At 45.8% G+C, this 15,959-nt stretch overlaps 1 protein-coding gene across 1 annotated transcript in view; it reads right to left on the bottom strand.

Moving 5' to 3' along the window:
• Positions 1-15,959, bottom strand: part of HDAC1 (histone deacetylase 1) — a 41,848-nt gene that overhangs the window by 7,480 nt on the left and 18,409 nt on the right. The window contains exons 3-4 of the mRNA XM_053575582.1: positions 7,521-7,638; positions 1,778-1,852 (exon numbers count right to left, since the gene is read on the bottom strand). Of these exons, the coding sequence (XP_053431557.1) occupies positions 1,778-1,852; positions 7,521-7,638 (193 nt within the window). The remainder of the gene's footprint in view (positions 1-1,777; positions 1,853-7,520; positions 7,639-15,959) is intronic.

Genomic DNA, 15,959 nt, shown 5'->3' with positions numbered 1-15,959 from the left:
ACACACATGTATATCTTGAATTGCATGTGTAAGTTTATTTATTTATTTTGAGACAGAGTCTCGCTCTGTTGCCTGGGATACAATTCAGTGGCATCACGGTAGCTGATTGAAACCTCAAACTCTTAGGCTCAAGTGATCTTCTGGCTCCCAAGTAGCTGGGATTCAGGCGCCCACTACAACGCCTGGATAATTTTTCTATTATTAGTAGATATGGGGTCTTGCTCTTGCTTAGGCTGTTCTTGAACTCAAGCAATCCTCCCACCTTGGCATGTTAAGATTATAGGTGTGAGCTGGCGGAGCCTGTGGCTCAGTTGGTAAGGTGCCAGCCCCATATACTGAGGGTGGCGGGTTCAAACCAGGCCCTGGCCAAACTGCAACCAAAAAAAAAAAAATAGCCGGGCGTTGTGGTGGGCGCCTGTAGTCCCAGCTACTCGGGAGGCTGAGGCAAGAGAATCACTTAAGCCCAGGAGTTGGAGGTTGCTGTGAGCTGTAACGCCACAGCACTCTACCTAGGGCGATGAAGTGAGACTATGTCTCTAAAAAATAAAAAAAATTGCCAGGCATTGTAGCAGGCACCTGAAGTCCCAGCTACTCAAGAGGCTGAGGCAAGAAGATCACTTGAGCCCCAGAGTTTGAGGTTGCTGTAAACTACGATGTCATCGCACTCTACGGAGGGCAACAAAGTGAGACTCTGTCTCAAAAAAAAAAAGGGAGAGAGAGGGCGGCGCTTGTGGCTCAGTCGGTAAGGCGCCAGCCCCATATACCGAGGGTGGTGGGTTCAAACCCGGCCCCGGCTGAACTGCAACCAAAAAATAGCTGGGCGTTGTGGCGGGCGCCTGTAGTCCCAGCTACTCGGGAGGCTGAGGCAAGAGAATCGCTTAAGCCCAGGAGTTGGAGGTTGCTGTGAGCTGTGTGATGCCACGGCACTCTACCGAGGGCCATAAAGTGAGACTCTGTCTCTACAAAAAAAAAAAAAGGGAGAGAGAAACATACACCCATGTGTGCATGTGCATTTGTGATGGTGTTAACTTTAGCCTGGAACAATCCAAATGATCCAATAGGAGAGGACAGATTATATCAATTGAAGTAGGTCTATAACATGTACTAATCATACAGTCACTAGAAATCACCCTATAGAATACTACAGAGGAATTCTTTTTCTTTTTTTTTGCAGAGAGTGATGAGTTTGAACCCGACCCTGGCCGAACTGCAACAAAAAATAGCCGAGCGTTATGGCGGACACCTGTAGTCCCAGATACTTGGGAGGCTGAGTTAAGAGAATTTCCTAAGCCCAGGAGCTGGAGGTTGCCATGATGCCACGGCACTCTACCATGGGCGACAAAGTGAGATTGTCTTTAAAAAAAAAAAAAAACTTGTTTAGAGGTAACCCAGAAGTTAAAAATGAAAGTAGGAGATATGTGGAGAGTATTTTTGACCTCTAAAGGTAATTACCATACTGTTTCATAAGACACAGGTGATGACACTTCCATTTGTACAGAACTTTGCAGTTCACAAATTGCTTTTACATACAGCATCTCAACAACCCCTTGAGGTCTGTAGGGAATTCCTTGGTAAGAGAGGACAGTCAAGGATACTTGTCAGTACCATGTCAGAGACTGAATTGGGTTGAGACTGAACCAGAATGACATTTTAGAGATCTAAAGTAAAAACCCATAGGACCTTTCTACATGGTTACAGATCAGCCTACTAAGCAGACTAAAAGGGAAACCTCAGTAGGACAGCCCACAGCCCTGGGAAGGGGATGTATATTCCTTACCCACAGAGCCACCAGTAGACAACTGACAGAACTCAAACAGGCCATCAAATACTGGGCAGTCCTCACCAACGTTGACTTGAAAGAAATAAGCAAAATGTTAGTTTCCACTATTTCCTTTAATTTAGATCTGTATGAGCTGATGGAAAAAACATAGAACTTAAATACAGAAGGCTCATGTTCTACTTCAGGTTCTAGTACTTACTGGCTGTGGGACTGTATCAAGTCAACCTGTTTGAACTTTAGCTCATTATCTATAACAAGCAATAATGATCTCTACCTCATCCATCCAGTGAGATAATTAACAGAAATCTAACATGGGAAAGCAGTTAGCAACCTGGAAAATGTAGGTTCATTCCTTAAGGAAAAAAAAATTATTCACTTCTTCCAGCCTGAGTTTGTCCCTGGACCTCACTCTAGGTGACTAACAAGGATGAAGAACGGAGACCTATATAACTATCCTTCTCTGAGCACTTGCAGTGTGTCAGAAACTGTGTTAAAAGCTTTAAATCCTAAGATAACAAATCCTCCCACAAACTCCTGAGGTAGTATTTGGTCCCTCAGGCACGGACAGGTGAAATGCAAGTAAATGTCAACAGTAATACACAAGCCTCAAGCTCTGGTCTTTCTGTCCTCAAACTCTGAAAATACACCCTTGCCTTTTCTCAAGTCCTTCTAAATTTACAACCTCATTTCATACTCACAACAACCCTATAAGCTGGACAAGACAGATATCAACACCATTGTTCAGAAGAACAGATACAGAGAAGTTAAGTGACTTGCCCAAGGTTATATAACCAGGCAGTGGCAGAACCAGAATCAGAGTCCAGGTGTCTCGACTCCCACAGTCCAGTGCTTTCTATTACACCCACAGCGACAACTGGAGTAAAGTTATTTCAGGCCTAAAGGGGTAAAAGTACAAACTAGTACATAATGTGGAAACACATGCAAACAATAATGCAAATGAAATGAACAACAGGAAGGAAAGCACACCTGGAGGTTGTAGACTCACAAAGCTAGAGGGGAAGGCTCTAAGTCTCCTCCAACAGACAAGGAAACTGCTGAGACACCAGTGATGTGCAGGAAGTTAGTGGTAGGATTGGGGCTAGATACTATTTCTCTCGCCTCAGCATTACCACTGCACCCACTGTTAACAGCAGGAATTCCCAAAGTAGAGCGAGGAGGAGGAGCCCTGGGATGAGACCAGTCGGAAAACCCAGGTTGGCTTGTGGCGGTAAGATCTCAAGACAGTGCTCAGCAAGGTGCAGTGGCTCCTGCCTGTAATTCTTGTGCTCTGGGAGGCAGAGGCAGGAGGATCACTTGAGTCTAGGAGTTTAAGACCAGCCTGGCCACCACAGCTATGAAAAGTTTAAAAAGTTAAGCATAATGGCACACGCCTGTACTTCCAGGTATTCAGGAGGCTGAAACGGGTATCGCTTGAGCCCACGAGTTTGAGGAGGCAGTGAGCTATGATTGCACCACTATACTCTAGCCTGGGTGTGAGACCCTGTCTCTAAAAAAAAAACAAAACAGGAAAAAGACACAGCTGAAGTTCAAGAGTTACCAATTCTGGGGTACTGTCCTACACTTAGAAGATGCCCAAGCTGTGGTGCTGCATAAAGGAGTGAATAATGGGTGGCTCTTCTCCTAACTTCCTGGGTAGATACTGGGAGGCTGTGTAAATAAGAACTTTGGTCCCTGGGCCAGGCTATTTAACCACTGGCAACTGATTGCCCCTCTGGTGCTTCCTTTTGCAATGGGTTTGGCCTGCTTGGGTTTCCAAAGCTTTGTTTATACTGCTTTGGGATGTGGAGCCCCATGAGAGGGAATGGGTGTTTTAGATATGAGAAAATATTTTCCTTCAGGCTGCAAACCAACAGGTGGCTAAAATGGCCAGCCCATTTATTCTCAGCTCAATGAGCTATGTGATTAGAGATGGAAAGGTGGGGAAAGGGAGAGCCCAACTCACTTGGGCTAATCTGTGAGGCTAGGAAAGACTTTTCTGTGGGTTTTCTCCCCTTCCAATTATAAATACTTTTCTTGGCTCGGCACCTGTGGCTCAAACAGCTAAGGCGCCAGCCATATACACCTGAGCTGGTAGGTTCGAATGCAGCCTGAGCCTGCCAAATTACAATGATGGCTGCAACCAAAAAATAGCCGGGCATTGTGGCGGGCGCCTATAGTCCCAGCTACTTGGGAGGCGGAGGCAAGAGAATTGCTTGAGCCTAGGAGTTGGAGGTTGCTGTGAGCTGTGATGTCACAGCACTCTATCCAGGGCAACAGCTTGAGGCTCTGTCTCAATAAATAATAATAATAATAAATACTTTTCTCATTCTTAGGCTGCCTTTAGACTAAAGGAGAGCAGTATTAGGTGACAAGTGGTAGAACAGACAGGCAGAAAAGACAGTAAAATGCCTATTAAAAAATGAGATGCATGGGATTATACAGCGATTTTAGGATAGTGCTCATACCTTAGTTGGGTGGTCATGGGGTGGGGGCTGGGCAACAATGGGAGAGAAAAGGTATGTGATCAAGGAGAGGTGCCCAGGGGAACTTCAACTGTGGTGATAATGTTTTCTTTTTTAGGCTGGGTAGTGGGCACATGAATGTCCATTATTTTTTTTAAAATATATTTTGTAATATTTTATATGCATCTTACTTTTAAAACTCCAGAATCAGAGGACTAGAGTTCCATTCTCCATTCTACCACCACTTTGCTGTGTGACTCTGGGAAAGTCATTTCATTTGTCTTGGTCTCAATATGTCCATAAAATGAATGAGAATGTATCTCAAAAATTTTATTTTCAGGGTGGTGCCTGTGGCTCAGTGAGTAGGGCGTCAGTCCCATATACCGAGGGTGGCGGGTTCAAACCCGGCCCGGCCAAACTGCAATAAAAAATAGCCGGGTGTTGTGGCGGGCGCCTGTAGTCCCAGCTACTTGGGAGGCTGAGGCAGAAGAATCGCCTGAGCCCAAGAGCTGGAGGTTGCTGTGAGCTGTGACGCCACATCACTCTACCGAGAGCGACAAAGTGAGACTCTGTCTCTAAAAACAAACAAACAAAAAAACAAATTATTTTCTTTTCCTTGTTTGTTTCATTTTTGTTTTGTTTTGTTTTAGAGTCTCACTATGTTGCACAGGCTGGCAATGAACTGAACTGGATGCAAGTAATACTCCTACTTCCCAAGAGCTGGGACTACAGACACCCAGACCTAATAGACCTAATTCATATTTTAGCATACAACTTTACAATGCTGGATTCAGAAAAACTGTGGTGCTAAAGCAGAACCTACATGCTTCTGAAGACCTGATATTTTATCTGCTTTGACAGAAATAATAAATCATAACAGTCAAAGCTACTAATCATTGAGAGTAGGTACTTTGAATATATATCTCACTTATCCCCCCATCTCAGACTATGATATCAGCACTATTGTCTTCCTCCTAAAGAGGGCACATAACACTCAGAGAGCTTGGAGACTTGCTCAAGAACACATAGCTAAGTGGCAGAGCTAAGACATAAGAGCTCATTTTCTTGGGCGGCGCCAGCCCCATATACTGAGGGTGGAGGGTTCGAACCTAGCCTTGGCCAAACTGCAGCAAAAGAATTGCCAGGTGGTGTGGCGGGTGCTTGTAGTTCCAGCTACTCGGGAGGCTGAGGCAAGAGAATCGCTTAAGCCCAGGAGTTGGAGATTGCTGTGAGCCGTGGCGTGCAGCACTTTCCTTCCAACCTGCTTCTCTAGTGAGAGCAGAGCCTATCCTTGGCCTAAATGGATTATGGAAAGCGCGGTTCTCAACCTGTGCAGAGCGACCCCTTTGTAACAATGAAAATACATCACACCATTAGGAACGTTGAGAACCACTGCGCTAAAGGAATGAATTTGCCTCACCTTGGAGGGAAATAAGACCCGGCCAATTCAGAAAGCAAACAACACACTCAAACTGGGCAGCAGCTCCTGGAGCTGTGGGTAGTAAAGAAGCTTCATGCTTCAGGGCGGCGCCTGTGGCTCAGTGAGTAGGGCGCCAGCCCCATATGCCGAGGGTGGCGGGTTCAGGCCCAGCCCCGGCCAAACTACAACAAAAAAATAGCCGGGCGTTGTGGCGGGCACCTGTAGTCCCAGCTGCTTGGGAGGCTGAGGCAAGAGAATCACGTAAGCCCAAGAGTTAAGAGGTTGCTGTGAGCCGTGTGACGCCACAGCACTCTACCCGAGGGCGGTACAGTGAGACTCTGTCTCTACAAAAAAAAAAAAAAAAAAAGAAGCTTCATGCTTCAAAGAAAGTCTCCACATTTCTGTTATCATTACCACTGTACAGGTACTGGCACTGATCCATGATTTTCTCCCTTGGGAATAAGACTGTCCTGTGGCCAGCAGTAATAAACAAGTATCACAGATTTCCTGATATTTCAATACAAACTGTCATAAGCTAATAAAAACTTTTTGGGGGCTCGGCACCTATAGCTCAGTGATTAGGGCGCTGGCCACATACACCAAGGTTGGTGGGTTTGAACCTGGCCCGGGCCTGCTAAACAATGACAACTATAGGGTGGTGCCTGTGGCTCAGTGAGTAGGGTGCCAGCCCCATATATGGAGAGTGGAGGGTTCAAACTCAGCCCCAGCCAAACTGCAACAAAAAAATAGCCGGGTGTTGTGGCGGGCGCCTGTAGTCCCAGCTTCTCGGGAGGCTGAGGCAAGAGAATCGCCTAAGCCCAGGAGTTGGAGGTTGCTGTGAGCTGTGTGGCACCATTGCACTCTACCAAGGGCGCTAAAGTAAAACTCCATCTCAAAAAAAAAAAAAACCAATGATAACAACAAAAAAATGGTCGGGTATTAAGGCGGTACCTGTACTTGGGAAGCTGAGGCAAGAGAATCGCTTAAGCCCAAGAGTTTGAGGTTGCTGTGATCTGTGATGCCACAGCACTCTGAGTGTGACATAGACTCTGTCTCAAAAAAACAAAAATAAAATCAACTTTTTTTGGACAATACTGTTCTATTGTATAAAGTGTTGGGTTTTGTCCTAAATTTGAACAAATGTTTTCCCACAGTGAAAATAATTCCCATGATTCCTTTTTTTTTCCTAGACTTTTTTTTTTTCTTTTTGCAGTTTTTGGCCAGGGCTGGGGTTGAACCCGCCACCTCCGGTATATGGGGCCAGCGCGGTACTCTTTGAGCCACAGGCCCCGCCTACTTCTCACGTTCCTGTAAACTGAGTGTGGCTTCTGAGAGGGTACTTGTTCTGGAGTTTAAGTTCCCAGAGGCAGAGGCAGAATCACCTCATCTCAAAGATTACATCATCTAGAATCTATCCTGAGTAGCTTCTAAATCCTCAATTAATACCCACAAAGTAAAAACAGTTATAGTTGGATGGAAATCAGAGTTCACACAGCCCAGCCCACTTTACAAAAGAAAAATGTGAGAAGTGACTTGCCCAGTGGGTTAAGAGTTAGAGCCGGGCCCTGTGTCTACTGTCTCCCACCCCCAGGTCAGTGTTTCATCCGTTACAATAATTACAGTACTCTTGGGACAGACAGTATTATGAACCTAACCGGAAAAGTCCAAGCTTCATAACTGACAGTCAGGAAAGAAGGAAAACCAGATTTGAGAAAAAGGAGCACTTTGGTACCTCTGAGAGATAGGAAATCAGGTGTGAGTTGAATGAGAGGTGCAAGGAAGGCAGAAGAGGCCTCTACAATGGAAAGGGAGAGAAAACTGGGGGCTTGAGAGTATGGAGCAAACAGAATAGGCTTACATCTCTGCATCTGCTTGCTGTATTCAGACATGTTATCTGGACGGATGGAGCGCAAGAATTTAATGTAGTCATCACTGTGGTACTTGGTCATTTCCTCAGCATTCGCTTTGTGAGGGCGCTAGAGGGCACATGGGAGAAAGAGCAAGTTATTCTGGATTACTGCCAGTCTTTACACATTTAGCATTTAGGACACATTTTCTACCTGACACTGAGCTTTGTGCTGTAAATTAGGTTTAAAAAAAAAAAAACTGATTAGATTTAGGGCAAGAAACTTACAGTCTAATTAGGAAAACAAGATTATCAAAGGAGACTAGATACCAGAACACCTAGATTGAATCTCTACTGCTTAGGCAAGTTATAATCTCTTGTTCTTCAATTTCCTCATTTACTAATTAGGGACATCTATCTCACACGGAAGTTGTGAGAATTGTATGAGATTAACTGCAAGACACTTTACAAATTATTATTTTCTATTATTAAATAATAACAACATATAATTATGGGCCAAATGGCTCCAAGAGTTCAAGAAAAAAAAAAAATTAGCTGGTGGGCGGCGCCTGTGGCTCAAAGGGGTAGGGCGCCGGCCCCATATGCCAGAGGTGGTAGGTTCAAACCCACCCCCAGCCAAAAACCGCAAACAAAAACATTAGCTGGGGGCGGCGCCTGTGGCTCAGTGAGTAGGACGCCGGCCCCATATGCCGAGGGTGGCGGGTTCAAACCCAGCCCCGGCCAAACTGCAACAAAAAAATAGCCGGGCGTTGTGGCGGGCGCCTGTGGTCCCAGCTGCCTGGGAGGCTGAGGCAGGAGAATCGCGTAAGCCCAAGAGTTAGAGGTTGCTGTGAGCCGTGTGACGCCACAGCACTCTACCCGAGGGCGGTACAGTGAGACTCTGTCTCTACAAAAAAAGAAAAATTAAAAAAAAAAAAAAAAAAAAAAACATTAGCTGGGTGTGGAGGTGCCTGTAGTCCTAGTTACTCAGAAGGATGAAGCAAGAGGATTGCTTGAGCCCAGGAATTTGAGGTTACAAATGAATTTGTATGATCATGCCCCTGAACTCCAGTCTGGCTAAACAAGCCAGACTGTATTAAAAAAAAAAAGATGCCAGGTGGCGCCTGTGGCTCAGTGGGCCAAACTGCAACAAAAAAATAGCAGCGTGTTGTGGCGGGTGCCTGTAGTCCCAGCTACTCAGGAGGCTGAGGCAACAGAATTGCCTAAGCCCAGGAGTTGGAGGTTGCTGTGAGCTGTGTGACGCCACGGCACTCTACCAAGGGTGATAAAGTGAGACTCTATCTCTAAAAAAATAAAAGAAAGATGCCAATGATTTCATAATAAATAATCTGCGTTGGTGAAAAAATAAACTACTAACAACTGAAATAAATGGGAAATCCTTATAAAGCATCATACCAACAATTCTGATCACATCCTCCCCACTGAAATTTCCTAGACATGATAATTTCTTGGTCATTCTAATTTTCTGATTTCTTCTTCCCTCTTTATAAAAATTCTTGGGTGGCGCCTGTGGCTCAGTGAGCAGGGCGCCGGCCCCATATACCGAGGGTGGCGGGTTCATACCCGGCCCCGGCCAAACTGCAACAACAAAATAGCCGGGCGTTGTGGCGGGCGCCTGTGGTCCCAGCTACTCGGGAGGCTGAGGCAGGAGAATTGCCTAAGCCCAGGAGTTGGAGGTTGCTGTGAGCTGTGTGACACCACGGCACTCTAACGAGGGCAATAAAGTGAAACTCTGTCTCTACAAAAAAATATATAAAAAAAAAAAATTCTCTTCTCCGGGCGGCGCCTGTGGCTCAAGGAGTAGGGTGCCGGTCCCATATGCCAGAGGTGGCGGGTTCAAACCCAGCCCCGGCCAAAAAAAAAAAAATTCTCTTCTCTGCATCCTAGCCCTTAAATTAATTCTTCAGAGATGATCCTCTTCCATCACTTGAGCCCAAGAGTTTGAGGTTACTGTAAGCCAGGGGTCCTCAAACTACGGCCCATGGGCCACATGAGGCGGTGTGATTGTATTTGTTCCAGGTTTGTTTACTTCAAAATAAGATATGTGCAGTGTGCACAGGAATTTGTTCATAGTTTTTTTTGTTGTTGTTTTTTTGTTGTTGTTTTTTTGTAGAGACAGAATTTCACTTTATTGCCCTCGGTAGAGTGCCGTGGTGTCACACAGCTCACAGCAACCTCCAACTCCTGGGCTTAGGCGATTCTCCTGCCTCAGCCTCCCGAGTAGCTGGGACTACAGGCGCCCGCCACAACGCCCAGCTATCTTTTTGTTGCAGTTTGGCCGGGGCCGGGTTTGAACCCGCCACCCTCAGCACATGGGGCCGCCGCCCTGCTCACAGAGCCACAGGTGCCGCCCCATAGTTGTTTTTTTTTGGTTCTTGGCCGGGGCTGGGTTTGAACCCACCATCTCTGGCATATGGGACCAGTGCCCTACTCCTTGAGCCACAAGCGCCGCCCAAGTTGGTTTTTTTTTTTAAACTATAGTCCGGCCCTCCAACGGTCTGAGGGACAGTGAACTGGCCCCCTGTTTAAAAAGTTTGAGGACCCCTGCTGTAAGCTATAACACCACAGAACTTTACCAAGGGTGACAAAGTGAGACTCTATCTTCAAAAAAAAAAAAAAAAAATTCTTGGCTGGACAAGGGTGGCTGTCGCCTTGCTAGTAATGCTGGCACTCTGGGATGCCGAGGCCGATGGATCTTCTGAGCTCAGGAGTTCAAGACCAGCCCAAGCAAGAGCCAGAAGACGTCTCTAAAAAAGAAAAAAAGGGGCGGCGCCTGTGACTCAAAGGAGTAGGGAGCCAGCCCCATATGCAGAAGGTGGCGGGTTCAAACCCAGCTCCGGCCAAAAACTGAAAAAAAAAACCACCAGCTGGACATTGTGGGCACCTGTAGTACCAGCTACACAAAGGCTGAGGCAAGAGGATTGGTTCAGCCCAAGAGTTTGAGGTTGCTAGGAGCTATGACACCACAGCTGTCTATCAAGGGTGATGAAGTAAGACTTGGTCTCAAACAAAAAAAAAAAAAAGAAACTTTGCAAAGTGAAAACGGCAAAAAGTACTTCCTACTACCACACAGTTCAAAACACAATAACATGTGGCAGACTCATTGAGGACTTTCACACATCTTTTACTGTGCATTTGTATGATTACTGTCTATGAATTTTTATTTGACAATAATTTGGATTCATTCATTTGTTTTCAAGGGTAGCCAGAGTCTGTCCAGCAAGGCACCAAGCAGGAACTAACCCTGGACAGAATGTCGTTCTATTGGGCAGTGCCTGTGGCTCAGCGGGTAGGGCGCCGGTCCCATATGCCGGAGGTGGCGGGTTCAAACCCAGCCCCGGCCAAATTTAAAAAAAAAAAAAAACAATATAAAGCATGGTTAAAAAAAAAAAAAGAATGTCGTTCTATTAGTAAGGCGCACTAATGTACACAACCCATACTCGGACTACAACAATTTAGACATACCAGTTTATCTAACATGCACATCTTTGGGATGTAAGAGAAAACTTAAGTACCTAAAGAAAATCCATACAGATATGGAGAGAATGTGCAAACACCACACAGACAATAGCTAGCTGGGAATTGATTTTTTTTTTCTCATCCTCCTTAAAACAAAATGACATTGAACAACATTGAACAAAGCAATGTTATTTGAAGATTTGCTTACTTTTATAGTTTATAAAGCATTTTCAATATACAGCTAACTTTTATTGTTTCTTCTGTGCCCATCACTGTTTCAGATACTCTAAATGCTATCTCACATAATCCTCACAACAACCTTTTAAAGAAACTACAAAGAGAGGTTAAGTAGCTTCCCCAGGGTTAAACAGCTGATAACCTGGAAAAGGAACCCAGAGGTCTGGTACTATGTGACAGACTGAAAGATAATTTTCTTTTTATTTTTGAGACAGTCTCATTCTGCCATCCTGAGTAGAGTGTCGTGGCATCATAGCTCACATCAACCTCAAGTTCTTGGGCTCAAGTGATCGTTTTGCCTCAGTTTTTCTTTCTTTCTTTTTTTTGAGATAAAGTCTTAAGCTGTAGTCCTCAGTAGAGTGCTGTGGCATCACAGCTCACAGCAACCTCAAACTCTTGGGCTTAAACGATTCTCTTGCTTCAGCCTCCCAAGTAGCTGTGACTACAGGCACCCACCACAACACCCAGCTGGTTTTTTTGTTGTAGTTGTTGTTGTTTGGCAGGCCTGGGCTGGGCTCAAACCTGCCAGCCTCGGTGTATATGGCCGGCGCCCAACCGCTAATATAAGGGCATCAAGCATTTCCTATTTTTTTTAGTGGAGATAGGATCTCGATCTTGCTTAGGCTGGTCTTGAACTCCTAAGCTCAAGCAATCCATCCACCCCAGTCTCTCAGAGTGCTAGTATTACAGGAGTGAGCCACCGCCCAGCAACGAAAGATGATATTTTTGTCAAAAACACACACAGTGGGGCCGGGTGGCTCATGCCTATAATCCTAGCACTCTGGTAGATGATCACCTGAGCTCAGGAGTTTGAGACTAGCCTAAGCAAAACGAGACCCCTTCTCTACTAAAAAAAATAGAAAAACTAGGCAGGCGTGGTGGCCAATGCCAATAGTCGCAGTTATTCAGGAGACTGAGACAAGAGGATCACTTGAGCCCCAAGAGTTGGAGGTGCTGTCAGCTATGACACCACAGCATTCTATCAAGGGCAACAGAGTGAGACTCTGTCTCCAAAAAAAAAAAAAAAAACCACACAATAGTGAAAAAACAAGGCTTGCATCCAAATACCAAGTTGTGTTTACTATACTAAGTCCTTTACCTCTACTTTCTCTGCAATCTCACCAAAGCACTCTGCTTTTGCTATTCCTTCTGGACAGATGACTGCCCAAACTTTATCTCTGTCTTTATCTTGATTCTGAGCTCTAGGATTATAATTTCATTAGCTACCCAGTCATTTCCACCCACAAATCTAATTATTTATTTATTTATTTTGAGACAGAGTTTCACTATGTCACCCTCAGTAGAGTGTTATAACATCACAGCTCACAGAAACCTCCAACTCTTGGGCTTAAGCGATTCTCTTGCCTCAGCCTCCCAAGTAGCCGGGACTACAGGCGCCTGCCACAATGCCCAGCTATTTTTTGTTGCAGATGTCATTGTTGTTTATCTGGCCCAGTCCGGCTTAGAACCCGCCACCCTTGGTGTATGTGGCTGGCGCTGTAACCACCACCCACAAATCTAGAGGCACTTCAAATTCGACTGGACACAAGCTGTTGTTGAGAGCCTGGAAGCATTCAAATTGAACTTCACTTCCAGAACTTCTCTTTTACTATTTCTGTTAATGACACCAACATCCACTCAAGCTGAAAACCTAAGTGTCATTTTTTTTTAAACATAATTCAGGGTAATAAATGCTATTTAAAACTCTGCCCTTAGGGGAGGCACCTGTGGCTCAGTGAGTAGGGCGCAGGCCCCATATACCAAGGGTGGTAGGTTTGAACCCGGCCCCAGCCAAACTGCAACAAAAAATAGCCAGACATTGTGGAGGGTGCCTATAATCCCAGCTACTCGGGGGGCTGAGACAAATGAATCGCCTAAGCCCAAGAGCTGTAGGTTGCTGTGAGCTGTGACATCACAGCACTCTACCGATGGGCGACAAAGTGAGATTCTGTCTCTAAAATAAAAATAATCACTGGGCAGTGCCTGTGGCTCAGTCGGTAAGGCGCCAGCCCCATATACTGAGGGTGGCGGGTTCAAACCCGGCCCCGGCTGAACTGCAACCAAAAAATAGCTGGGCGTTGTGACAGGCGCCTGTAGGCCCAGCTACTCGGGAGGCTGAGGCAAGAGAATCGCTTAAGCCCAGGAGTTGGAGGTTGCTGTGAGCTGTGTGATGCCATGGCACTCTACCGAGGGCCATAAAGTGAGACTCTGTCTCTACAAACAAAATAAATAAATAAATAAAAATAATCACTTGAGCCCAAGAGTTTGAGTTTGCTGTGAGCTGTGATGCCATAGCACTCTACCAGGGGCACCAAAGTGAGACTCTGTCTCAAAAAACAAAAAACAAAAAACTCTGTCCTTCAGTCTTGGTGCCTATAGCTCACTGAGTAGGATGCCAGCAACATACACCGAGGCTGGCAGGTTTGAGCCCAGCCCAGGCCTGCTAAACAACAATGACACTGCAACAAAAAAATAGCTGGGGCTCGGTGCCTGTGGCTCAAGTGGGTAAGGCACCAGCCACATACACCTGAGGTGGCGGGTTTGATTCCAGCCTGGGCCGGCCAAACAACAATGACAGCTGCAACCAAAAAAAAAAAATAGCCGGGCATTGTGATGGGCGCCTGTAGTCCCAGCTACTTGGGAGGCTGAGGCAAGAGAATTGCTTGAGCCCAGGAGTTGGAGATTGCTGTGAGCTGTAATGCCATGACACTCTACCCAGGGCGACAGCTTGAGGCTGTCTCCAAAAAAAAAAAAAAAAAAATAGCTGGGCATTATGGCAGGTGTCTGTAGTCCCAGCTATTGCTTAAGCCCAAGAGTTTGAGGTTGCCGTGAACTGTGACTTCACAGCACTCTGAAGGCAACATAGTGAGACTCTTACCTCAAAAAAAAAAAAAAAAAAACCTCTGTCCTTAGGCCGGGCGAGTCGGCTCACACCTATAATCCTAGTACTCTGGGAGGCCAAGGCAGGTAGATTGACTGAGCTCACCAGTTTGAAACCAGCCTGAGCCACAGTGAGACCCCGTCTCTAAAAACAGCTGGGTGTCCTGGGGGCACCTGTAATCTCAGCTACTTGGGAGGCCGAGGCAAGAAAATTGCTTAAGCCTAAGAGTTTGAGGTTGTTGTGACCTGTAAAGCCACAGCACTCTACCGAGGGTGACATAGTGAGACTCTGTCTCAAAAAACAAAAGTTTCAGAGATGGGGTGGCGCCTGTGGCTCAAGGAGTAGGGCGCCGGTCCCATATGCCGGAGGTGGCAGGTTCAAACCTAGCCCCGGCCAAAAAAAAAAAAAAAAAGTTTCAGAGATGGCAAGCTAGCCGGACAAAGTGGGTCTCACCTATAATCCTAGCACTTAGGAAGGACTGCTTGAAGCTGAAAGTTTAAAACCACCCTGACCAAGAACAAGACCCCACCCCTTTCAAAAGACAAAAATTAGCCAGGTATGCTGATATGCACCTGTAGTACCAGCTACTTGGGAGACAGACGGGAGAATCACTCAAGCCCGAAAGTTTAAGGTTAAAGTGAGCTATGGTGATGCTCCTTGACTCTAGTCCTAAAAGACAAAGCAAGACCCTGTTTCAAAAATAAAAACAAAGATCAAGCTGACCTGTCTCTTCCTGCTTGCAGTTAAGCCACAAAGGTTCCTCTGAGAAGGGTACCTTTGCCATAAAAGGGTGAGGAAACAGCCCTTATCACCAGAAACTTGGAATTGGAGGCAAGAAAGAACCTGAATAAACATACTTAAGTAAGTAACTCACCTTCTACCAATTTCACACCCCTCCCCCATCTCTTAGTGAGTCCTCCAGAAAATTTACTGTCCCTAGCCAGATATATTTTGTCCTGTAATTTCTTCTCAAATTTATCATTCTTGGGTGGTGCCTGTGGGTCAGTGGGTAGGGCGCTGGCCCCATATACCGAGGGTGGAAGGTTCAAACCCAGCCCCGGCTAAACTGCAGCAAATAAATAAAAAAATAAAAAATTTATCATTCTTGGTCTAAAACATATGAAACAATTTTGCTTTGGCCATTTCTCTAGACTTCACTCTCTTTTGCCCATGTGCATGTAAAACCAACAAAATTTCGGCTCGCCGCCTGTGGTTCAAGCAGCTAAGGCACCAGCCACATACACCTGAGCTGGCAGGTACGAATCCAGCCCAAGCCCACCAAACAACAATGACAGCTGCAACCAAAAAATAACCAGGCGTTGTGGCAGGCATCTGTAACCCCAGCTACTTGGGAGACAGAGGTAGGAGAATCACTTGAGCTCAGGAGTTGGAGGTTGTGGTGAGCTGTGATGCCACAGCACTCTACCCAGGGAGACAGCTTGAGGCTGTCTCAAAAAAAAAATTTGTATACTTTTCTCTCGTTAATCTGCCTGGCATCAATTTTGTTTCTAGAACCAGCTGACGAGCCCACTAAGAGCTAAAAGGGGAGAGGGAGGTATCTCTGGCTCCCCTACTTCCTTGTGTTCCTCATTCCCAAGTTTCCTGTTTTCACCACCATCCAGTTAGTTGTCCAAGACAGAAGCCAGAATTATCATCTTTGATTCCTCTCTCCTCATCTACTACATTCACCTTTCCTTTTTTTTTTTTTTTGCCACTTTTGGCCAGGGCTGGGTTTGAACCCACCACCTCGGGCATATGGGGCTGACGCCCTACTCCTTTGAGCCACAGGCACTGCCCAACATTCATCTTTTCTTGAAACTACCAACCAGGCATCTGTCAAATCTGTCCACTTC

The sequence above is a fragment of the Nycticebus coucang genome, chromosome 22 (assembly GCF_027406575.1).
Source record: "Nycticebus coucang isolate mNycCou1 chromosome 22, mNycCou1.pri, whole genome shotgun sequence".
Lineage (NCBI taxonomy): Eukaryota > Metazoa > Chordata > Mammalia > Primates > Lorisidae > Nycticebus > Nycticebus coucang.
This window is presented reverse-complemented; position numbering and strand designations above follow the sequence as displayed.